Source organism: Tauraco erythrolophus, chromosome 8, assembly GCF_009769465.1.
Source record: "Tauraco erythrolophus isolate bTauEry1 chromosome 8, bTauEry1.pri, whole genome shotgun sequence".
NCBI lineage: Eukaryota > Metazoa > Chordata > Aves > Musophagiformes > Musophagidae > Tauraco > Tauraco erythrolophus.
In genome coordinates, this window is record NC_141472.1 from 15290565 (window position 1) to 15315673 (window position 25109).

The window sequence follows — 25109 nt, forward strand, 5'->3', positions numbered from 1 at the left end:
AAGTCATGATCACATCAACAAAAACACGTTTAGGCTAGTGAAAAATTAATATTATGCCTTACAATGAATTTGCAACATGCCATATAAACTAATGAAAAAAAAAAAAGACAACCAACTTTTAGTCTGCTGTATCTTTTTCTATAGTTCCTCTCACCCTGACTTGTTTGTCTTAGGTAATTATTTTTATTAAGCTGTCCTGCATCACCAGCTCTTCTGAGTTACATTGAGAGATGCAAAAGAAGCAGCAAAGTGATATGCCACTCCCGATAGTTGCTGCCTTTAAAACACATGCCAGCTGTTAACGCACGCAGTAGGTGCTTTCTGAAGAACTCACCTCCACTTCCCTGGCATGTATTTCCCTGCTGCTGTTTTCATTAGCAGAGCTAATTAGCATCTAACTATCCTCATGGAAAGAATCGATTTGGGTAGGCAAAGGCTATGAAATGACTAAAAGATATCTCATGCACAAATAAGCATGTTAGCTTCCAGGAACCCGGTATGCAGCCTCCAGAAGAAAATACTACAGCTATATTATCTTTCTTGCATAGTGAAATTATCTTTATACTAAACTACTATCAAGCAATATTTTTTTTTTTAAGTATTCTGAAATGCTTCAAGCTCAATACCAGTGTCTGAGCAACCTACTGTAGTTGAATTACTTAACAGAACACTCATCAGATGTTTTTGTCCATTTGACAGATATAGTTCAGTAGCACATAAAGATGTGGAAAACAAATTGACACCTTGCTACAGCAGTTTGTAAGATCATCAAGACACTGTCATCTAATGAAATGCCCATCTATAGCCTTGTTTATATTATCAGTTTCAATTACATCCACGTGCTTTGTTGAATCATCTGTTCTTATGGGAATTTATTATTAAGTTTCTAGTATGTATCTACAGCAGTCTTTATTTGGCTGCTGTCTTTGAGGCTGCTCTGACAAGAGTGCCTCTGAGAAATAAATATACTGTAAATATTCATTGGTTTTTTTAAAAAAAAACACCACAAGGTTTCACTATTTCTTATATTATCTTGAAGGAGCTTAAAAATCAAAAAACGTGATACTGTGAATCAAGCATCTGTGTTTAAAAGAAACAACTGGTGACGCAGTTGTACAGGTTAACTTCTTCGTAACTATGGAATCAAAGCAAGTCCCCACTCAATTCTGCTATTAATACCATAATGATTCTGTAGCAGCAAATAGTACAGTTATTTAAAAAAAAAAAAAAAAAAATCACTTCTTGCACAGTCTAGCTCTTTTTGGTTTTGTTTGGCTTGTCTTTCGGGCAGAGAAAAGGACGACCTGACAACAAATTTCTTAAACTGGAATTACCTAGGTGACATTTTAAGTATTTTTAAGAGGTCCTCAAATGGAGACAGATCTCCAAGAGAGACTGTCAGGAAAGCATGTTCTGAAGACTTACAGAGTGGTGAAGAAAACACTCCAGATTCTTTTCTGGATCCATCTGCCTCCCTCAGTGCAAGAAGCCCTGAGTCAGTTTAAGGCAGTTCACACAAATTCTTCACGATCCTTTCTCTAGTTATATCCTGAAGCCCTCCATCTGAGAATAGAGCATGCGGTATTTTAATGGCTACTTCAGCAAGTATTTTGAAAGTAGGAGCTTCAAGAGTTCTTCAGAATATTAAGAACAGCATGTTGCTCGGTTTCTGCCATATTTTCCCTTACCATAGCACTGAAGATGATACCACTTTAAAAAGTGCTAAGTAAAAGAATATGAAGAAATGAACGGCTAGACAAGATGTGAGTACTGTGTCACGGAAAATACGTCAATGTAACTTGCTATGACAGAACTTTCCTAGAAGAGCAATTGACAAAATGAAGATTTTATTTAAACAACTGTTCAAGTTAATTCACTGCATTTAAATTGATCCCTTTCATCCATCACCAGCTTGGAAAACAGGTAGTTTTGAATTATCAATAAGAATTTATTAACCTCTAGTGTAAGGTTGAGGGCTGCCACCTGTGTTTGCAGAATGGTCTCATTCAATGGTAATCATATTTGTCAAAGCTTCCTTCATTTAAAGCAAGTGTTATACAAAAGAAAGGTGGGTTTCTTTTCCTCCCAAGGAAAATGTTCCACATATTCTGATACTTTGTGTCTTATGATACAAACCAACTCTTTCTATGAAGGAAAAATCCAAATAGATGCGGACGTGCAGGTTTTTTATTATTATTTTATTTTACTTCTAATACTGAAACTAGTGAAATAAGTTTGTTTACACTTACAGAGAGCTGACTTGACCACCTTCAGATTAGATTAACAACTACAGCAGAATCAGAGATACATTTTGGTACTCCAGCAAACTCAAAATTTATTTTGGTTCCCTTAATCCATACTTCCATGTTGAACTATATTGCACAACTTCAGCTCTTGTCATTGAATCAAGCTAAATTCAGTAATATAGGCTCTTAGGAGCTAGTTTGATAAACTTAATTAATCATATGTCAAGCATACATAGGCTTTATACTAGCTCCAAACGCAAAGATTTCAGTCTGACTATAACAGAATTTGAGATCCCAGTAATTTAATTCAGCATAAAGATCTCGCTATTGACCAGACCGGGCTATCTTAGAAACAGACTGAAAAATCTACTAGATTAGAGAAATAAGAGTTTTTCACCACTGCCATGTTACAGTGGTTACATGTGAGCAAGAAGTCCAGGCACATAACCTAAGAACGGATGCATCAAGTCAGACAACTGCTTAGGAGGTTTTTTGACAGCAAATACACACATATAGCAATTTTTCAGGAAGTCTTCTCAGCATCCAATGATCCATGACACCAGGATTTCATAAACCAGAGTTAGTATAATTGTTTTCAATGGCCCTCAGTACATTTCTGTAAGTTTTTCCAATATCCTGTGACAAGATTTGCATTTCAATTTTTTTTTTTTTTTTTTTTTTTGAGAAGCACGTCCTTTCAAACCTCATTCTGTATTTGATATCTGTAGTTGTTACACAGCAGGAGGCAATAGACATCCTCATCCTGACACACAGAATTTTATAGCATTGTCATATCGCCCCAGACGTGCATTTGCCTTGCCCTGAGCTTGTTGACCCTAACAATCCACCAACCCAATGGCTGTGGTCACATCTCAGCATTCAAAACCCTGTTCAGAAGGGTGCGAGATCCACACTACGAAATCCAGGATCAGGCATGTGCAGAATAAAGTCTTTTGACTCCACGAGCAAGTGGTCTGATAAGATAGCTGACATTCACAGCACCAATGTCTGCGTTTTAAAAAGACAAACAGCATGTCCTCTTAGGTTTTTGGGTGTGTTTTTGCTTGGTTGTTTGGGTTTCTTGTTTTTTTGGTTGTTTGAGGGTTTTTTTTGAGGGTAAGGGGTTTTTACACTGTTTTGTGGGGTTGGTTTGGTTGGTTTTTTACAAATTCTTTAAGATGTCTCTTCCCAGAGGCTCCCAGATCCCATGCAAGAACATACTTCCCAAGAGCTCTTACATCATCACAAAAAAAGAAAAGAAAAAAAAAGTAGAATTTCAAACAAACTAGTCTACACTGAGTTTCTTATAGTCTTGTTCAAATAAACTCTGCTATCAATGATTTTATTGATAGCCACTTTATGGAGCACAACTCCGCTCATGCCTTGCACAGCAGGCATAGGAGCCTTAATTACTAGAAGGGAATCCAAAACTTGAGTGCTTGAAAGTCACGGACTGCAACACTAATTTCTATGGCTACAGTTTTCCCCTATAAAAAATATATAGAAACAGACAGACATACACACTTTTTACTTTATAAATATTTGCCAAAGAGAAAGGGATGAGATGAAGAAAAATGAGATCAACAAAGAGGAAAAAAATTTAAAAGGACTGATCTGGAAGTTTAGGAGGAATGAGAGAAGCAGATGACAAGGAGCAGGAAATACTGCTGAGAAATACTGGAGACATTGATCTAAAAGCACAAGCCCTTGGTCAATGGCAGGATTGGTGCTGCCTTGCACTGCACTCCTGAAAGAGTGAACAAGTAACACACTAGACAGCACACATCAGTGAACGCATCATATAATGCATGCACATTTGTAGAATACACATTTTTATCATAACCTTAGTGACGGATGGAAAAGAATACCTGAAGAACACAGCACTAAACACTTAAAATTACAGGAACAAAATACTAGGAGAAGACAGAGTAACTGAAATATTGCTTATAATTAATGCTTCTATTTTATGGCTGAACATAGTAATTCAGAAGGAAGCCTCCTCACACCATCAGGTTTTTATATTTTTTGAAAAGACAAAGGAAAGCTTTATTCATACATGAATGTCTTGAAAAATATGGAGCAGGTTTAGTATCTGTCTCTAAGTCTTTCTGCATGTGAAATGTCCATTGAGGCAAATGATAACTTTTAATAGGTTACCTCTGGTTCTGGAAGTGGCAAATGAGGCAGTAAAGCTCTGTTATCCACAGCTGAGACACTCAAGACTCTACTTACTCACAGGAGTACACACATATTGTTGTAAAATTCTAACAGAGTTCTTTGCACCTCATCTGTAACAAATTTTAAAAAGCAGACTACTGTTAAAGCTTACCACAGTAATATTATCACATTTAATCTATGCAGCTTGTGTATTTGACATTTGACCCTAAATGTTTAGGCTTTTATTTAAAAAAATGTTGTAATTATTTGAAGTTTCCTTCTGGAAAACTGTGACTAGTTTTTCCATTTCCATTAGAAAGAATTTTGAGAAAAAACAAGAATCAAATAGATTCTCAAATAATCCAGTTACTGCCCTACTAGTTTTTAAATTATGCTAACTGTAATCTGCTCTGGGATTATTCTCAAATTACATTCAGCCCTATAGAAACATACACCACAAAGACTATACAACAGTTAGAAGCTTTAAATTGATGGACAAAATTGGCTGTAGTACGTTGGCTGTAATGCTGCACTTCACGTAAGAGACTGACTGCTCACAAGAGTCATCATATTTTAATGTCTCAAATATAAAGATATGTTACAGTCAAATGTGACGGGGTTTATGGTTTTTTTTTCAGTTCATGCGAAAGATGCCAGATTTTATTCGTTATGACCTCTTAATTGAAAAGAACATCAATTTTCCTGAAAATCTAGGTGGACTTCTGCAGGGAAAAGGAAGAAAAGTAGAAAAAAAAATAAACAGGACGTTTTCAGTGTTGTGGGGGTTTTTTTTGTTTGTTTTTTTTTTTCCCCTTCTCTCTAAATGCTAAATTTTGAGGGAAGTTTTCAGTAGGAAGGAAAAGAAGTTTTCATCTTTGATTTATACCTTCCGTTTCTGTCCAACTCAGGTATCCAATTCCCCATATTCCTCGTATGGGCCTCAGCCACCACAGTCCCAGTCGCGGAAGGCTTTAGCACGGCCCCCGCCCCAGTGCTGGAGGAGGTTTCTTTATTTAGAGACCGGTGCTAGATCATCGGCTGAAAACTGCTATACAATACAGCCAAATTCCACTAAAAAAACAGCAAGTAGACATTTTTAATTCAGTGCTTTCTTCGTTTTGCTCTCTAGTGTGTTTTACTACTACACTGGGACATAAAGACTGTTAGCTTTAAACAGGACATAAGAGTTAACTGCAGAAACACTTGTCCAACAGAAGAATAGAAACTTAAGTCTTCTACGTGTCGGTGGAAAAGAGATCATTAAGAAGTAATCTGCTACCACCTCAGAGAAATAAAAAATAAGAAATTTTTCAAATATGCTAGGATCATTGATTACTCAAATACATTGTTACAACAAAGGACACTATTGTTTGAGGACAAAAATATGAATTTACTGAAATTAATGAACACTTTAAAAGGCTTTTTATATAAATTGGTGTTTATGATAATTCTACATGTTACTTGTTGCATATGGAATTTATTGAGTTTGGGCAGACAATCATAGCTGAATTGTGAAAAGGTTAACTTTTCAAATGGGATTAATCGTTACCCCACTAGTATCCTATATTTCATTTTTGTACTAAGAGCATTAACTAAAAGCATTATTTAATCCACCACAGATTAGAAAAAATATTACTTTTTGCATCAAATTATTTCCATAATCCATATATCTGCAATTAATATGCATTGTCATAAATGACATCACACTGACAGCCTGAAACTGGTCAAACATTAAGTAATAAGCGTAAACTTCAGAGTATCCCACCTTGTTAAAGAGTTCAAAACTAATCTCTTTTCCCCTGAGTCTTCTTGTCAGAAAAAGCTGCCTAATGACTTTTAGGATATAAATTATATTTCATTTGTTTTAACACCTGTAGGCCTTGTGCAACTGAGAAGTTGATTACCCGTTCAGACTCCATACAAATCTTACATTTGAATTGTCTCTGCATACTTGATTCAAGAGGTTTTAGGGGCTTATATTTTCTCGAAGCTGATTGTGCTGTCGCACTATAGCAAGACAGAAAACATCAAGTTTATATTAACATGCTCCAGAAACTTTCAGATTGTCACCTGTTCTTCTTAGAAAATCTTGACAGTTATTAGTGTAAGTGAATATCCAATTTTCTTCACCTCCTGGTTATAATACTTGCTGTGGAAAGAAAGAGCAGCTGGAACATAGAAGGTAGCCAACTGCACAGATTCCAACACAAAGAAAACTTAAAACTAGAACGTGTTTATAGGCAACAACCACATTCTGATTTTAGCTTTATATACTCTAAGAACTTTCCTAAAAAAAGGCAGCCACAAAACCAGAAATCACATAGCACACACAGAGTAGGTGACATTAACTCACCTTAGAGGAACTGGTATAAATACATATTCAAGGGTCTTCTGGATTTTGAATACGTATTTCACACGCGACTGGATTATTTTGGCCAATAGCACATAACAGCTCAAGTCTGTGGCCCTGTTGCTCTACCTTTCCTTCTGACCAGGCATTCAGATTTGTAGTACCAGTATGCCAGCTAAAATTCATTGTCATCCAACATAGTAGCAAAAGGCAGCATTTTGCTGAACACATAAGTGTAACAGATATAAGTATGGCTCTTTTTCAAACCATTGTCTATGCATATTTACAATCTATGATGTTACAAGTTTTCTGACTTACAGTTTTAGAGTCTTATGTCAAGTCAAAAAGTAGGATAGGCTTTTGAAGTCATTTTCTGGAGCAAAATCAGACAAAGACTCAAACGTTCATAAGTCAAAAATCACTCAGGAAGCTAGGAGAACACCTAATGTATAGAGGTAAATGGTAGGGATACCAGTAAGGCCTGAACACTCTGCACCTTACATACAGCCAGTAAGAACATTCTTGATATCCCAAGAGTAGAACCTCTTCACATAAGGTGTGCAGCAACTGATTTCCCTCTCTTTTTGATGTGAAAGACATTGCATTTCTTGATTGCTGATAAAGCAACCATAGTTGGGAAAAAAATGAACATTTACTTTCTTTATGGACCATTTGTTGTTACAAATAAGCAAAGACAAACAGCAGGGTTGGACAATGGGTAACATTGCAAGGATACGTGGAACGGAAGGCTATCAGGTTTGTGATGATATTTGGTTAACAACCATTCAGCATAAGAGACTAGGACAGGAAAAGCTAACAACACTCAGACACACAAACTGGAATGAACAGGAGATAAGATGTGTTTGCCAATCGGGAGAGGGCTGCTGTGCGTGTGTCAGCAGCAAACTTCCAATTCCCATCAGCTGGAGAAGAACTTTATCAGGCTGTTTGTATTCTTATTTACCTGCGTGCAGTTTGCATTTATAAAATGTATTTACAGTAAAACATATAATATAACTAGCAGCCAAGCAGCAAAACGTGAATAAAACGGTTCAGCAAATTTTAAAAAGTCAGAGCTTACCGCTTGGAAAAGCTCTTAGATTTAATAAGCTTGCTTTATTTCTCCTTAACAAAACTTTCATTACATGACCGTTAAGATCAAAATAAGACCTCAAATGGACCTCATTTCTATAGAAACACATTGTGTTTTTTTTTAAACCAGTATGCAATTGTTTCTGTAAATTTATTTCCCGTTTAAGCATGCTGAAAGGCTCAAGGACAGCAAAAGGGGCAAATGCACTTCAAAGCAATACTAAGATAATTTTGCCTGTCCAGTATTTAGTACTGATTTTATACTTCAACTTTATTCTTAAACTTTCTCAGTGTAAACTTTCAGTGGCAAAAAAACTTCACTACAATTTTTAAAGAAACACATAGTTCCATACCTTCAGCTGAGGATATAAATAGATGTGATACATGCAACTAAATCTCCATTGACGTGTACTACAAATCACATCTTCTAGACCTGATGATTATGTAGGATTGTCTGTCTTACTGGTAAACAGACTTCAGCTGCACTTTCCAGTACAGCCAAACAGTTAGGATTCCCACCTCATTAGGAACTTCATGATTATATTGACAATAGCATGTTTTCCACATCATTAAAGATGAGCCATTCATACAAGTATTTACATTATTCCTACACACCGATGCGAGCAACTAAACACCTGCATGACAGTTCACCAATACGTACAAAAGTGCACATGAAAATCCACAACTTTCAAGCGCTACTGGTACTGGAATCTCTCTGTTTATCATTTCTTTTATGACGAATGATAAAATTTCAAAGGTATGTATGTTACAGGCATCAGCAAGGCTAACAGTTACCTCACTTTAAAAAGGCTAAATGTTATTTCATATTAATAAACTTGGATAACAGCATATTTTTCCACAGATCTTGGGATTTCATGTGCTCTGACTTTGTACTGTAAGTTAAAGACAATTAGAGCAGGAAAGAAAGAAACCTCAAATTATGCACTTACTTATTCAATGTGAGGTCAAGGATGAATTTGGAGCCAAAGGCCTCAATCTGGAAACTTGCCTGGGCCAGATGTACAGCCTGTAAACATGAACACACAGGAGTACTATACAGTTTTGCAGAACACTTAAAAGTTGTCAAAAGAATCACTGAGCTTTATATGCAACAAATGTGACAAACACCTGGGAAAAACAAAGTTATGGAAAACATGCTTATTTTCATGAATCTCATATGCATATGGAAAGCTTTGCCCTTGTACCAAATTCTGATTCAAAAGGGTTTGCCTTTTTAGAGGGTAAAGGAAGAGAGAAAAGAAATGGTACCTGAAAAGCATGCTTTCAAATACACACTCATTCCTCTCAAAAACAAGAAAAAAAAAAAAAGGAGATTCATATAAATGCATCTATTTAGCCATAACCAGATGGCTATGTAACAAAAGCATAAGTAATGTAGCATACTGTTCTTTTAATTATGTTACTGCATTCATTCACTTTAAAAAGCCTGAAATAACTAAAGTAGTTATAACACCTGCCCTCAAATACGAAAATCATAGCAAGGCTTGTATTATATATTATGAAAGTCTCCTTCAAAGTAAACCCTTCACAATTTAAGGCTTCGTACTTGGCATTGTAACCCAAACAGTGTACAGAAGACTGATGCTGCTTGACATACAACAATAAAAAACCCACCACGTTAGCTTGTCTTGCATAGGAAGTCAACTTTAACTTTCAGGATATTCATTTTTTGTCAGAGATATAAATTGTATTCTTTTTTTTTTTTTTCTATAATGTTGTAACTGAAGCCAAAGGCATTTAAAACATGCTCATCTGTTTTCTAGGAAAATATGGAGAAGATAGAAGATAAGAGATGATCCAAGAACAACTTTTCCTGAAGACACTGTTCTAGCAGGGTGGAAGAGATTAGATGTGAATTTCATAGAACTTCTTCCCTGATAAAGTTTTAATCAAATCATGCTTATTTATACAGCATTAATAATTACATAAAGTTGGAATATTATGACTAAGCCTTTTAATCAAAAGTATGTCACAAAAACTATACAGAATCATAGAATGGCATAGGCTGGAAGGGACCTTAGAGATCATCTAATCCAACATCCCTGTCATGGGCAGGGACACCTCTCAACTAGATCAGGCTACTAAAGACTCCGTCCAACCTGGCCTTGAACACCTCCAGGGAGGGGGCATCCACAACTTCTCTGGGAAATTTATTCCAAAGTCTTACCACCCTCGTACTGAAGAATTTCTTCCTAAGATCTAGTCTAAATCTGTCCTCCTTCAACTTAAACCCATTTCCCCTTGTCCTATCAGTGGACACTCTTGTAAAAAGTCCCTCCCCAGCCTTCCTGTAGGTTCCCTTCAGGTACTGGAAGGCAGCTATTAGGTCCCCCCGAAGTCTTCTCTTTTCAAGGCTGAACAATCCCAGCTCCCGCAACCTGTCCTCATAGCAGAGGTGCTCCAGCCCCTGGATCATCTTTGTGGCCCTCCTCTGAACACGCTCCAACAAATCTGTGTCTCTCTTATGGTGGGGACACCAGAACTGGACACAGTATTCGAGGTGGGGTCTCACAAGAGCAGAGTAAAGGGGAAGAACGTAACTTAAATAATACAAACGCTAGCTTTTACAGCCCGCAAGGCCAAGATTTTGTTCTCCTTTGGAAGTTTTTGCACAAAGGAAAATTTCTTTATGTTTCTCTTCCATTCTTGGACTACGCAGAGCAGAGTTGATGTCGTGGTTTTAGGCTGATCCAGCAACTAAAACTCACACAGTCTCTCCTTCTCCAATAAAGTAGAGAGGAGAGGGAAAAAAAAAACAAAAGGACTGAGGGTTGAGGCAAGAACAGAGGGAGCACCCACCAACCATGGTCCTGGGCAAAACAGGCAGCGCTTTTTCTCAAAGCAAAACAGTTTATTAATGATTACTTAGAAGGACAAAGGGAAATAAAAACCGATTACTTGAGAGGACAGAAAGAAACAAAACCAGATCTTAAAACCGACACCTTCCCCCCCCCCCACCTTCCTTTTCCTCCCGGCTCTACCTCCTCCCCCCAGCAGCACAGGGGGCAGGGACTGGGGGAGTGCAGGTCAGTTCATTCCGTGCTGTTACTGCTGCTTCTTTCTTAAAGGAGAAGGAGTCCTTACACCCTTTTCCCCTGCTCCAATGGATCCCCTACCCACGAGGAAAAAAATCCACAATTTTCTCCAACGTGAGTCCAGCCCACTGGAAACAATCCTCCCCACAGATTGCTCCGGTGTGGGCTTTACCACAGTCTCGGGTACTTAGGGAGCTGTAGCCACTCGCTCCGGCGTGGGTCGTCACGAAGACTCCAGATGCCTCTCTGCCTTGCCGTGCCCCCAACACGACCATCCTCGGGCTCAGGCATCTTCTCCCCACGGGCTGCGAGTGGGTCGCTGCTCCACCGAGGCCGTCCTGGTTGCAGGGGGGCAGCCTGCTATCTCACCATCAGCCGCAGGGGAAACTCGGCTCCGGCACACCTCCTCCCGCTCCATCCTCACTGACCTGCTGTCGATGCAGCTGTTTCTCTCAGATCTCAGTCCTCTCCAGGTGAACTCAGCCCAGTGGGCACCCTGGGAGTGGGGTGCCCCCGAGTTCCCCAGCTGGCTCCGCCGCCGCCATTCTCCGTGGGCGGCGCCGGCCCGACGCAGGCAGCTGCCCGGCCGGGAGCCAGGGAGCGGGGGCAGTGCCCTCCTCCCTTCTCTGGTCGATCCTGGGCGAAGCACCTTTTCCGGTTCCCTTGTCCTGACTTAAATAGGGCAATTCGCAGAGGCGCCCTATTGGCTCAACCCCGAGGGGGATGGCAGTCTGATCCGGTGGCCAGAACTAAGCCTAACCCGGATCCAAAACCAGGGAGGTCGCAGGGAGCAAAATCCCTCTCCTGCCACCAGAACCATCCCCCCCTCCACATCAAACCATGACAGTTGATTTTCACCTTATTTCTCAAAGGTATCCATCATCTTTCATAAAATACTTCAATATAATTTTCAAAAACAATTTCTAAAAGTTGCTATAGTGACTAAGATCAGCTGTGATGCTTCCTGTGTTAGTTTATCATTCTTTGCCCCTAGAGTTATCATTTCCCTTTCAACAGGGTCACCGAGCTTCATTGTCAAGCTTCTTTTTAAAAAAAGTGTGGTTACAGATGTCCTGGGTTTGGCTGGGATAGAGTTAACTTTTCACAGGAAGCTGGGAGGGGACACAGCTAGAGCAGCTGACCCAAACTAGTCAGGGGGCTATTCAATATCATACGATGTCATGCTCAGAATATATACTGGGAGACCTAGCCAAGGGAGGGGCATCACATCACTGATTGGGAGCAGGCTGGGTTCTGAGTGGTCAATTGTATCACTCATTTTGTATTGTTCTTTTATTAGTATTATTGTGGTTATTATCCCTTCTCTTTTTTTTTTGTACTGTCCTATTAAACTGTCCTTATCCCAATCCACGAGTTTTACCCTTTTCTTCCGATTTTCTCCTCCCCATCTGACCAAGGTGGAGGAGTGAGCGAGCAGTGGCATGGTTGCTTAGCTGCCAGCTAGGCTAAACCACAATAACAAAATATTTTAAAGCTCTTTAATATCATTAAACAATCTCTTACCTAAAGTCTAGTTCTTGTTTATTAAGAGACACAGTAACTTTAAACAAGAATTTTAAAAACAATATTCCTAGGTGATATCTAAAATAACAAAGAAGCAAACTCGTATTCAAGCTTTCTCTCTTACGTTTTTTGGTAAACGAATATTAATCATTGTCTCACCAGTTCACCAATTCACTGAGATAACACTGGCCTGGTAAACTGAGTTTACAGCTGCTCTGAGTGCTTCACCAGACTGAAACAGTTTAAATGTAAAGGTGAAGGAGAATCTGAGAGAATCTGCAAGGATGAAACTAGCACGCATATACAAAAATGTATATAAAAAGGCAGCACATAGAATCTCAGTCTGAATGCATGCCTGGTAGGAAAGGTTTTTCAGCCCCTGCTCAACTTTTCTGCACAATGAAACCAAAGAACAAGTATCACAAGCAGCTTTTCAAACACCTGTTCATTATGTACTAATTTAATTGTAAAAAAAAAAACAAAAAAAAACATGGAAATTTGTTGCAAGAAAAGGGTTGCAAGTAATTTTATTCCATAAAGATTCCACTTAAGTTACAGAAGTTACTGCTTTGAGTCTCCTTCACATGTAACATTTATGTAAAAGTATGCGTCTTCACATACACGTCACAAACAAGACTTCAGTATTATCTAGCAAGTTTAAAAGAGCTTGTACTATTCCATCAAGATCATTCTGAAACACGATAAATGGGAACTACAGAACTTCTTAAAGTACCTAGTTTTTATTATGTTTTTATCTCTCTCCATCTCTGTATCTCTCAGTTTGGAAGTTTTCCAAAACATCTCTTGTTCAAGGACAAACATAGCAATTTTGAGTATATTGCACTTTTACATACAAACCATGAAGACTGAGTCTTTCCTTTAAGATAAGACAATCATTTACAGATCTATGACATAACATTCCTGCAACACATAACATGGCTAAAAGTGACTGCCCAACCAGGATTTACTCAATGTAGTGTATGACTAATGATGATGTTCACAAGTCTTTTTAGGAGCAATACTACCTCTATCAGTGATCCCAAATACTATACTTAGCCAAGTTGGGCAAAAAAGTGACTTCAAAAGTTACTATATACTTTTTCCAGGGTTAGTGTAGAAAAAAAAATACACTTTTTTTTCCAGTTTGATACAAGTGCAACATTTCCTTCACTTTTCCTAACAGGCTACGTGCTATTTAAAATACGTATTCTTTGAAACACTTTTTAGAACAAGAACAGCACATGAAGGCTAAATAATCGACTGCAAAAGAGATACACCCAGGTATTTTGTTACCCACTTAATTTTTATTGGTTTTGCCACCACTGTGGTTCTGATTGCCAATTCCAAACCAACTAAATAAGCCAAACTCTTCAATATCTTTCCTTTCAAGATGATTCAAGCTACTTGATTACGAAAATGCTTTCATGTAGAGGATGACACACCACCCCAAATAATAAAACACACTTCAAAACCAATCATGGTGTACTGGTAAAGTTCTTCAGCTTTTGAAACATGCCCAAATCTTGAAACTTCAGCATAGCATCAGAGATATCAAAAATGTACGTGTGTTAAGAAAAACAAAAAACCAAAAACGGATAACCTCAAGATCAGGAATTCCCATCAAGGGCTATTAAATCCAAAAGACAAGTTCTAGCTTCCAGAAGATCCCAAGCCGCAAATTACTGGACTCTTGGAGACCAGTCTAGGAAGCAGCACCCCATGACTGTTATGCTCCTATATCCCCTCCTAGGCATCTGCTACTGATTGCTCCCAGGGACAGCTAGAGGGACATGTAGTCTGATCAGCTATAGCTTTTATTTCGTAAAATCAAGCCCATTAAGGATACATGTATATCATCCTGTAAGTTTCTATGCCAATAAATTATGTATTATCTTTCTGCAGTTTAAAATTATTTGAAAGTAACTTGCAGTCTCAGTCTACAATATCATAACAAAAAGTTCATCTTGTAGCATTAGATATAAAATCATCGCTGTTTCTGAAAACAATTACTTCTGTATATAAAAACACCACTTGCTATCTACTACTGTGCCTCCCTTAACAGATGGAGCCTGCACACATAAGCAATTGCTGCAAAGCAGCTGACACTAATTTGCTACCCTGCAGTAGGGCACATTCTCCACCAAACACAGCTCAAGCCATCAGTTACAAAAACAAACACTGGATTCTTAAATCCCTGCAGTTTAGCAAAAACACTGTTTTGAATTCAGGTGAATGCGATACACCACTGCTCCAGCAAAACACAGATTTTGTTAAGCCAGTTTAATAATGGATAACCACCCACGAATGCCATTAAGCCAGAAATCAGGTGAAAGTAATGAGACTGAAGTGTTTCATTCTGAAACCCACATTTTCCTGTAACAAGTTAGCACAGAAAGCTACCAGTGAGTTGTCACCAGGTGTTTTAGCTGTTACAATCATGTACCACCATGTCGGGAAGAAGTATTTCAGAAAAGTATCTGTGGAATTCTGTTATATAGCTTATTATTTCACAGTATTCTCTTATCAGCTACTTTGTATGGTGTTCTTCTGATTGGCATAGAAATCCAAATTCAAACAAGAACATAATGTAGATTAGCATATATTTTGAAGAATGTATACGGACTAGATCTCTTACCATGTCTTTTCACAGAGAAAATATTAAACATCACCTTCTACATACATGTGTATGTTCACATCTGCATGAGTATTCTTTACTTACATAAAGAGGAGACCAAGTTCCTTTGTACGTGTTTGTTTACCAGTTAAACCTCTGCAGAGGTTCCCACTTTGGCGGCTGTAAGCTACTCCGACAGCAAAGCTGCAAAATTACATAAAGTTTTTCTGCAGCAGAGGCTGACTGATCATATATAGAGGAGGTTGAAGGAGGGTCTGAGTCTTTAAAATTTTTCCTGCCTCTAAATCCAAATTGGGGATGGGGGGTGAGGTGGTATCTTTTTTCACTGTTCTAGAAGCTCAGATTACTAGCATAGTCATTATAACAAGAGATTCTTCATACTAAAGACGTTCTTAGAGTGCTGTAGCTCAGGGCTTTTTCCAAGCTAAAAATCCATATACATAAAGAATTCTAGTTTCTTTCAAATCAGACATTAGCTTACCTAAAGTTTCAAGACAAAAATGGACTAGAAGGCTATAACTGGAATCTCAATTCTACTGATCTATGTCACAAATTGAACACTTTCATTGTTTTCAATACTGTGCTTGGGCATCATTTGTCCATAATTCACTTTTTCCAGACTTTCAGGAATTTTACAACCATCATCACAAAGTGAAGTACAGTATCAGTTTTACTTTCTTCACAGTAAAACTATGCCAAATGCAATGTGTTATCCTTTCCAAAAACACTGGGTTCCGTCACAAGTCTTTAGGCAAAAGACTGACAGTACCTATGGGTCTTTTGCTACACTCATACAGATACAATCTCCAAATGACAAGCTCATTGCTTTTGGAAATCTATTTTTGCATATAGTTCTGCTGACTAAAATAATGGCCAAAAGCTGCCTCTCTCATTTCAGTAGCTGAGCAAGGGGTTTCATCACTCTCGTTTTGGAATTAGAAACTTAAGTCAGATTTAGATGGACTTTATACCATTAAAACATTTTCTGATCTAGACCTTCCTTCTGATAATAGCACAAATTTCATCACAAATCTATGTGACTTACTATATATTAGTTCCTTACTCTCCTCTAGCCTCTTTGCCTATCCTCAGACTTCAAACAGAAGCCATCCTTCTTTAGTGCCTGGAAAACATCTACTGTATGGCACATATGCCAAGATAATCTTCCACCATTCACTGGAAATAAAGCATTTCATACTGAAACAGCATATCTAAATGTCACAGCAGCATGTAAGAACTCATGCTTAAAACATACAGGATTTTCAGAAAAGCTCCTGTTGATGATTAGTTTCTTGTCTTTAATGATGGACAATAGAGAGGTTACTTTGACACACTGGAACCTCCAGCCTTGAAAACTGTTCTTTGAAAGAACAGTTCTTCGGGTGTGAACAAAGGCTCAGACCTACCTCTGAAGGCAATCCTGCTCTGGCTTTTTTAACCCCGGGGGCCAGAACCCACCCTTCTCTCCCAACACAACAATACTTAGATATCCATTGGTAGTGCTGACACTGGCCTCTAAAATCATATCCCTCTCAGGGCTTTGTTCACAAGATTCTGAAAACTAGTGCATCTATGTTTTGGATCACTTTCCTGCAGTACCCAGCTTCCCACAAATGCTAGACAATCTATAAACGTGACTTTTTTTTTTTAATTCAAAACAATGCCTAGCAAGTACAAGTCTTGTACTACCTAACATTTAGAAACTGAAACCTTTTATTGGTTATCACTTGAAACTCATGTGAAGACCCAGAAATACTACAAGAAAAAAGAATTTTACAAGTTTTAGAAATAGCACAAACCACATTTCAGCTAAGAAACCAAGATATAGATCTACTTGAGTAGAAGTTGGCATAAGGAAAATGTCCTTCCACTCTCAGAAACCAAAGCAGCTAGGAAGACCAATTTCAACCCTCCTGTTAGTCAGTAACTACTGAAGACGCAGAGTCCAAATAAGCCTTTTGCATTAATATTATTTTAATATAGAATAGATGAAAAGACAAATGTACACAAAATCATCCATTTGCAAGTAGTGTAAATTAAAACTGCATCACAGAACATTCTGAAAAAAAAACACAAATGCAAAGCCAGCTGAAATACAAAGATTCTCCAACACTCGTACATACATACTCACAATTTAAACTCATGCATATAAGACATGAAGTTCATTCATTATTTTCACCGATTTTTATTACATGGGGCTTAAAAGTAAAGACCTGTTCTAAGACAGGCAAGGAAAGGGAAGATAATCATTAATGCAAAGGACTTTTATCTGGATTTTAGCAAGAACTCATGTGATGGTGCCTCTTGAGAGATTATTAAACGTAATCTTTCATCTTTTACAAAACGGGCCTGTTTTTCTTCAATACCACCTCCCTTGCAATGCCTGTGATACAGTTGTTTTCCTTTCATCTCCTTTCCTTTAAGGATCCTTTCCCACTCAACTTGGGTATGCTACATACCAAAGTTGCATAAACTTGCAAGGTAAATAGGGCAACATCGCAGAAAACATAACATTAGCCTGGCAGTAACATTTTCTTTATTTAAATGACAAACAGCTGAGCTGAACAGAAGCACCTGGAGTGGTCACTCTCAAGAAAAATAGCACAAAATTAATATAATTTGGGGGGCATTGAGGGGGAGGTTGGAACTGTCTTCACAGTCAAAACTACTATTCCACATTTTTCTCTGTTGTTAGGGTCTGCTAAATGGTTTTCTTAACACCTCCCTCCTCCCCAAAATTACATTAACAGCTTAGAATTATGCATGAAGATATTGCTTCTTTACAACTTCTGAGAACTTAACAATTCTGTGATCTAAAAAATAGTTAGAAGCTGTCCAGCAGATACAGCCTTCCTTCATATGCACCTAGTTCAAGCTATTTTGTACCCAAAATTTGTTATGGTTGCCCTGAGCGTTTCTCTCTGGCAATCCTATTACCTTGAGATCACATCTTTCACTGCAAGATTTTTCCCTCTGCTGGCCACCATAAGGACTTGCTCCTAGACTTTTGTGATAAGTTGCATCCCATGCAATCTTCCTGTCTGTACATGCAGTCTGAAAAAATGAATCGAAGCAGTAATCTAGTTAAATAAAGAGATTACCAGTTCATTCAGAACACTGCCTCCACCTGCAGAAGTTTAGAAAGACAGAGCTGCAGCACACAGATGACTCAGACCTCTTCAACAAGTTTAAGGATTCTTGTGAGCTTCTTCAGTGTGTTTTTATAAACAGATGCTCATTTTTGAGCATTTCACACTAAAAATAACTTCAGAAGAACTCAAAACCAGACAGCCTTAATATGACTGTGAGGAAACAGGTATAAAGATTTGAGAATCTTCAAGTACCAACAATTTAAAATATGCCTTTTTTTAGAACACAAAGAGAAAATAGATTATATAGTAGAAGTCTGTCCGCCTTGGAAATAGACCACTTAGTCAAAACTATGGTGAACATTCCTTTTTTTCAACAGTGAGAGAAACCTTCTTAGAAGAGTAACAAAGAATGAGATAGGTTCTATCAATTGTTTAGATCATATACACTCTCTAATGATGGCGTTTCACCAAATTCAAAAGGTGATAAAGAGGATCAGTGCTAAGAAAATAATTTATTATTTAAATTTTTGATTCTCTGCTACACTGTTTCTCCTCCAGCCCTTCATTTCTACATATATTACATGAAGAAGGTTGCAGACCCTTACATTTAGGAAGAGACTTTTAAAGATAAAATATTTTATATCGTTTTACATAATTATATTTCTCTAGCTTTACCTCTTTCTTCCCATATGTACTCAATTTCCTCTACTCTTCCCCTCTTCTTATAGTGACTCAGCATTTCTGAGGTATTCAGGCCTAATCACACAAACTATCCACATGGCTTATATTCTTATGGCCACTGTAATGAAATTCCACAAAAAGAGGTCTACTGAATAATATGCACTGTTAGGGAGTATATGCACATCATATGCCTATAAATGGTATATGAAGGCTGACCAAAAAAATGCAGGTTAAAGGAAGGTTCCAAGAATAGTAAAAAAATGAAAAAAAAAAAGGTCTTTTTCTTCCTCAACTGTCCGCTATGTATGTATATAAGGTCATGATTTCTATCTTTACTTTTTTTTCACATGTAAAATTCAATCCTAAATACAGATTTCTTTCTTCACCTAACTTAACTATAAAGGTATTCTGGTTGCTTCTTTTTACTACCAACATGGGAGACAGCAAAATCTCCCCAGTAGGATTTATTACAATATAGCATTTATTTTAATTCTGGGAAAGAATAAAAGCAAGTATCAAAAAAATCCCCCTCCTGCCCCCCCAAAAAAAAAAAAATCAAAACTCTCATGTGTATCTTTAACAATCCAATTGCATTGTTTTCTTTATGAGTTGTTTCCTTTTACATCCTAGGCAGACTTTCCCCCACCCCAGTTATTGCTACAGAGATGACTATAGTGAATGTTAAACAGAATGAAATCACCAAAATATTTCCTATTATATTATTAGTAAAATAGACAGAAGGGCAAATAAATTACTTCATGCAAGGAAAGACACAAGATGCAAGTTGGAAGAGAGGGGCGAGGAAGCCCTCTATGGTGCTCTGGAAGCAAGACATGCAAAAATCAAGGCAGACAAGTAACATAATCAACTCTTTCCTTCAACTAAACGGATCAAAGCAATAGGAGTTTCATGCCAGAAGAATGAAATCAACATAATGTCACTTTCCATGAAGCCCCAAGCTTAAAGAACCCTTCTACGGGAAAAACTGCAGCGTTAGCGCTCCCTATGCTTAAAAGGGACACAGCAAGTAGAAGGGAGATCCACTTTACACAACACTCAGCAGCAAGTACACCCAAGGAAATCAATATCAATTCTGTCAGCACTGATTTCTGCAGAGCTTTACCCCAACAGGTAGAGATAAGATAGGGCACAGGAAGGATAGGCAATGGCAGCAATGTTCTTGTGGGAATGCTGGGTAAAGAGATCAGTAGACATTCTCCTCTGTAGACTCCCAAGAAAAACTTCATGCAGAAATGTGGAGGAAGCGCTCTTCCCAAAGGCAGATCTGCAAGTGCCTGCGAATCCCTTTATTCCCACATCCCTCTCCCTAGTGCTTAAGTTAATTTAAAAGAGAGGTCTCACATTAAAGGGAGATTAGTTCTGAATGTAATATTTATTCTTTCAAATAGCTCCATTTTCCAACAATCCAACAGCTTTTCTATGTGATCCATAACAGATTGGTACATTTAGATGCATTCAAAGGCACATACTGGTATCCAAGTTCAATAAGCTAGGAAGCAACCTTTCTTCCCATTAAAACACCAAAACTATACAACTATTTCCTCTTTTTTTCAAGTATTATACAGTGCCTCCATATTAATTCCACATCTGAAATGGCACATAGTCAATATCAACAAAAGCATATATATCGCATAATAAATTCACTTTCTAGAATTTTTTTTTATTAAAAAAGTAATTCAATAAGTAGTGATGTAAGATATGTCACCATCTTACCAGACTGATGATAAATTATCGTGAGGTCACAAAGACCTGGCTAAGCATTTAAATTTAAGAAACGAGGAGCTGCATACCCTGTTGTACCAGGATCTCGGCAATTTGGCCATGTAAATGTTTAACTAGTTGCAAAATTCTTGTCCTTCAGCTGAACTTTACTCATTTTAATATGAAAACACACCCCCCATCGCTGAAGCTACCCACCTCCTGAAGAGGACTCTCACCCACTGAGCATGCGCATTGATTTTTTTAGAGGTTTATACCTTTAACGGTAGATGAAGAAAACCTGTACCAATCAGAAGAGGTTTCAGTAGAATGATTACCAACAGAAATGTTATAGGTTACACATACATAATTATGCATAAATAGCATTGTTTTGAGCACCAAGGCATGCTAGCTTTGTGGAATGGAATTACCACCTATCACCCTTTTTCTGCTCAGAACTGGAATAAAGCAAATATCAGCTTTTTGCACACCGGCTGAAAAAACCTGTATTTGGGACAACAGTAGGAACTCCATTATAGCTAAGTCCTTCAGTAATATCATACACACTGATCTGATCTGCTTTGCTGTCTCTCTTCTCTACCATGGCAATCTCTTCCTTTACAAAACATCTTTACATTCACTTTACCTTTTAATCTGTGGGAAGAAACTTTTTTTTTTTAAACAAAAACTTGTAAAAATAGGACGGAATCATTTTAAGAAGTGCCTCCTAAGCAATATAGTTTTGAATAGGTTTACTTCTTTACCAAGTTATTCTACAAACTCAAAGCGTTCAATCCTACGCAATTTCAGAAAAACAAAATTACTATCTGCATCTATACAAAATGAAATATTAGATCTTGCAATTAAAAATGAAAAACACAGGTATTATTCAGCAAAATCTGGTAACACTTTACAGTGGTCTTCACTGGTCACACACTGGCAGGAAACCAACACTGCACTTATCAGGTAGCGCATGATACACTCAAAGCCAATTAACTCGTGCTGGAAGTTCAGGATTCTAAACAAACTCCCTATGCAGTCATTTCTGCAGTTTAGAGCTACCGTGGAAAAAGCATTTCATTGATGATGGTATACCATAAGTCAAGACACCAGAATCTACGCTGATCAGACAAGTCAACTTTGCATAATTTCCATTCGTATTATCTACAGTTCAGCTTCTGAATCATCCTGAAATTCAAAATAATTATTTTTAAATTAACACAAGGGAAATTACTGTCTTGTTTAATTACATGTCCTCCTGTAATTCCTAGAAATGGTGGTAAGGACCACCATTAAGTCTCAGAGATCTACAGAATAAAACAATCAAACACATTTCCACATCACATACTACCGTTTTGAAAATTCTGCAGATGAGTCTCTTTTTACCCTACCTTGTCGTGTTTCTGCTGGTGTCTTGCCCTAGTATCCAGGATATGGTAAGGGGTTTCAGAGTCTCTGTTGATGTAATAGATTAGTCTTGAAGGCAGTGTGATTTCTTTCTGGAGTTCATTGCTGTAGCTGTTATTTTTATTGTTACTGCTTTTATTCTGTTGAAATGTATTTTCTTCATTTGCCAGTACTTTCTCTATACCGCCTGCCGTTTCATTCCAATACAGGTCTGAGGAAGAAAGATATGCCAGCCATAAATCAGATGGCAGGATGTGTTTATTGCCATAAAAACCTACATATTTAGCTTGCAGTATATTCTAATATTTAATTAATCACTCAAGCAAACAAAAAGATAGCTTACTCGTTGAGCCAGATCTGATTCATTTTTCACACATGAAATGGTTTAAGAAGTCACATTATTTATTTAAATGCATATATGTTTTCATACGCAGTCATGGATTATAAATGTTTTAATGCCTCTCAATCTCCAACAGGAACAAAAAAAAAAACCTTAATGGATATGTAGTTACCCCCTCCATTCTCTTCGACAGCTAAGCTCTCTTCTCTCTCAAAGACGTACACAAACAAATATACATCTACATAAGGTTATAAGAATACCCCCCACGTTCCTAAGACAAACTGAATTCAGAGTCCATGCGCACTGAATGCTAATCAATTCCCTTTACATAATAGGAAGTTTTCTGCCCCTCTCTTTTAACTTTGAGACAAACCGACTACATCCAGCATTCCACATATCATCTACGTGCAATCAAAAGCAAGTAAACACGAAGTACACACAAAAATCCAACCTCAGACAAATTAGCTTCCCAGTCAGATCCCCGTACATGCATCCTAACACACACGAAAACCACCTAAGCCTTTTTCTGTCGCATCCCTCACCAGCGTATTTCTAGGCACACCATCTTCTATCTAAAACACTGCAGCGCTGGCTTCAGAAGCTCAGAGGGGCAGACCTCATACTCCTTTCTTTTTTGTAAGCAAGCAAGCCAAGGAAACATTTTTTTTGAGCCTTGTTTTCCTACGTGCCGAAACAGACACGTACACAAAGCTGGAAGGGGCGGAGGAAGAAATCGCTCAGGAAAAATGGGTATTATCGGGGTTTATCACCCAGGGCGGAGGCAGGGGGGCCAGGGGAGGGAGAGGACGGGGAACGAGGAGCAGCAGACGCCTCACGAACGCGCACACAACCCGTCATACCCACCAGTGTCCGCTGCAGCCGCCCGGGCCCGGGGGCAGAAGGAGCCATGGAGCAGCAGGAGCAGAGAAACGAGGCGGCCGAGGAGCGGCAGGAGCGCGGGGCGGCAGGCGGCGACAGCGGGGAGGCGGCGGCCGCAGCGAGGCTGCCGCAGGGAGATGGTGCCGGGCGGCTTCATGGCTCATAGCGCCCCGGGGCGGCGCGGGGGGCGGCCGGCCGGGGGGCAGCGCGGCGCCCTCGCCCCCGACGGGCTACGCGCAGGGGGCCGGGGGAAGGCGGGGGGCCCGGCGGGCAGCGGTGGGGCGAGGCGAGCGGCTCCCCGCGGCGGCACCCGCCCGTCTGGCTCCTCTCTCCACCGTTCCGGGAAGCGGTTACCTCAGAGCGAGGGCGGGCGGCCGGCGGCGCGCGCGCACCTTTCCCTTCGCGCCACCTCCAACCGCCAACCCCATGGCAGGCGCGCGCGCGCCGACCTCGTCCCGCGGCGGGCGTGCGGGATGGGGCGGGGCCGCGCGGCCGCTGTCCGTTGTGCTGCCACAGGGCGCGCGCCCGCGGGGGCGGGGGGGGGGAGGGGGGCGCGGGGCGCGCGGCACCGCCGAGCCCTCCCGCAGCCCTCAGGTGCGCAGGGGGGCGGGGCGCGCCGCGCGCCCCTCGCGTCACGGGTCACGGCGGCGCGCGCTGAGCCGCCCCGCGGGGTTTGCCGCGCTCCGGCGGGGTGACCGCCACCGGCTGCGCGCGCGGCAGGGTCCGAGCGTAACGGCTGCAGCACGGGGCGGCCTGCGCGCTGCCCGCGGGGCGGGGCGGGGCGGTTCGAAGCGCCTCGGACCGCCCTAAGACGCCGAAACACGAGTCTTCTCTTGCTCCCGGGGCAGGCGGAGAGCGAGTGTGTAATTCCCTAATGGGGGCGGCACGCAGAGAGCCGCTCGTGCACGCGCGCAGGTGCAAAAAGCCGAGTTTGGAAATACTCAAACTCGTTTAAGAACGTCGTGCGGAGTGTGGAAACCGGCAGTGCAGAGCGAGGCTTGGAAGAGACTTTGCGGGACAAGAAGAGGAAGCCGCGGGTCAGCGTTCTCCCAGGGAAGCTCTGCCCAGGCGCAGACAAGGCAAACGAACCGTTTCACAACTTGTAGTCCTCATACGCCGCAGAGGGCTGCGAGGGGCCCTGCCTGTGACCCCTCCTCTCCTGCAAGCATTCCGTAGAGCTTCAGCCTCCCCTCTGCTCCCAATGCTTCCAGCCAACCGATTTGTTCCTTACATCTCCCCTTTCGCCATCTTCTTTAGGCCCTGCCACCCGCTTGTCCTTACTGACTGCCGCCAACATGCGATGAAGTGGTTGTGGAGGTGAGAACCAATGTTACTGACAGAGTGTACGTACATGGACAAAGAAAATGGAAGTGTGCCCAATACACAAAGAGGAGCACTGCGGGAAGGGGCAGGGTAGGTGTGACCTGGTGTAAATCCTCTCTGGTGTGCTGTGTTCAGCAGCAGAGTCTGGACCACGAGCAGAAAGAAGTATTAGTGCGTTTCTGTACAGTGAGTAGTATCTCATACTTCAGTCCAGCATGCCTGGGGTGAACCACCAACATGAAGAATATTAGCAAAGACAAAAATATCTTCAAAGAGAGATGAGAAGATTAACCTGCTGCTTTGTATTCATTTCGTGGCTTCAGGAGTCAGAAAAACCTGGAAGCTGAGTGCAGAGAGACAGGTTTAGATATTGAGTTCTTAGTGCACATTTTGTCCAGCAGACTTCTAATACCCAAAAATAGATATGTTTTGGGTTTTGGTACAGGTCTCACTGGTGAGGAAATAAAGATGTTTCTCCTTTATATCTGGATATTGCTTTTTATTTGTCAGCTTATTCCTTCTAATCTGTGTCTGGGTACCACATGGATTTCTGGAAAGATAGGAATTTTCTTTGCTTCACATAATTTTCTTTAGATTCCAGCCTGAAT

At 39.9% G+C, this 25109-nt stretch overlaps 1 protein-coding gene across 1 annotated transcript in view; it reads right to left on the reverse strand.

Annotated features, from left to right (window-relative positions):
• ADAM23 (ADAM metallopeptidase domain 23) overlaps positions 1–23335 on the reverse strand; it is a 74957-nt gene extending 51622 nt beyond the window's left edge. Inside the window, exons 1-3 of the mRNA XM_086615702.1 lie at positions 23164–23335; positions 21944–22170; positions 8796–8872 (exon numbers count right to left, since the gene is read on the reverse strand). Of these exons, the coding sequence (XP_086471828.1) occupies positions 8796–8872; positions 21944–22170; positions 23164–23335 (476 nt within the window). The remainder of the gene's footprint in view (positions 1–8795; positions 8873–21943; positions 22171–23163) is intronic.
• Positions 23336–25109: the final 1774 nt, after the last annotated feature.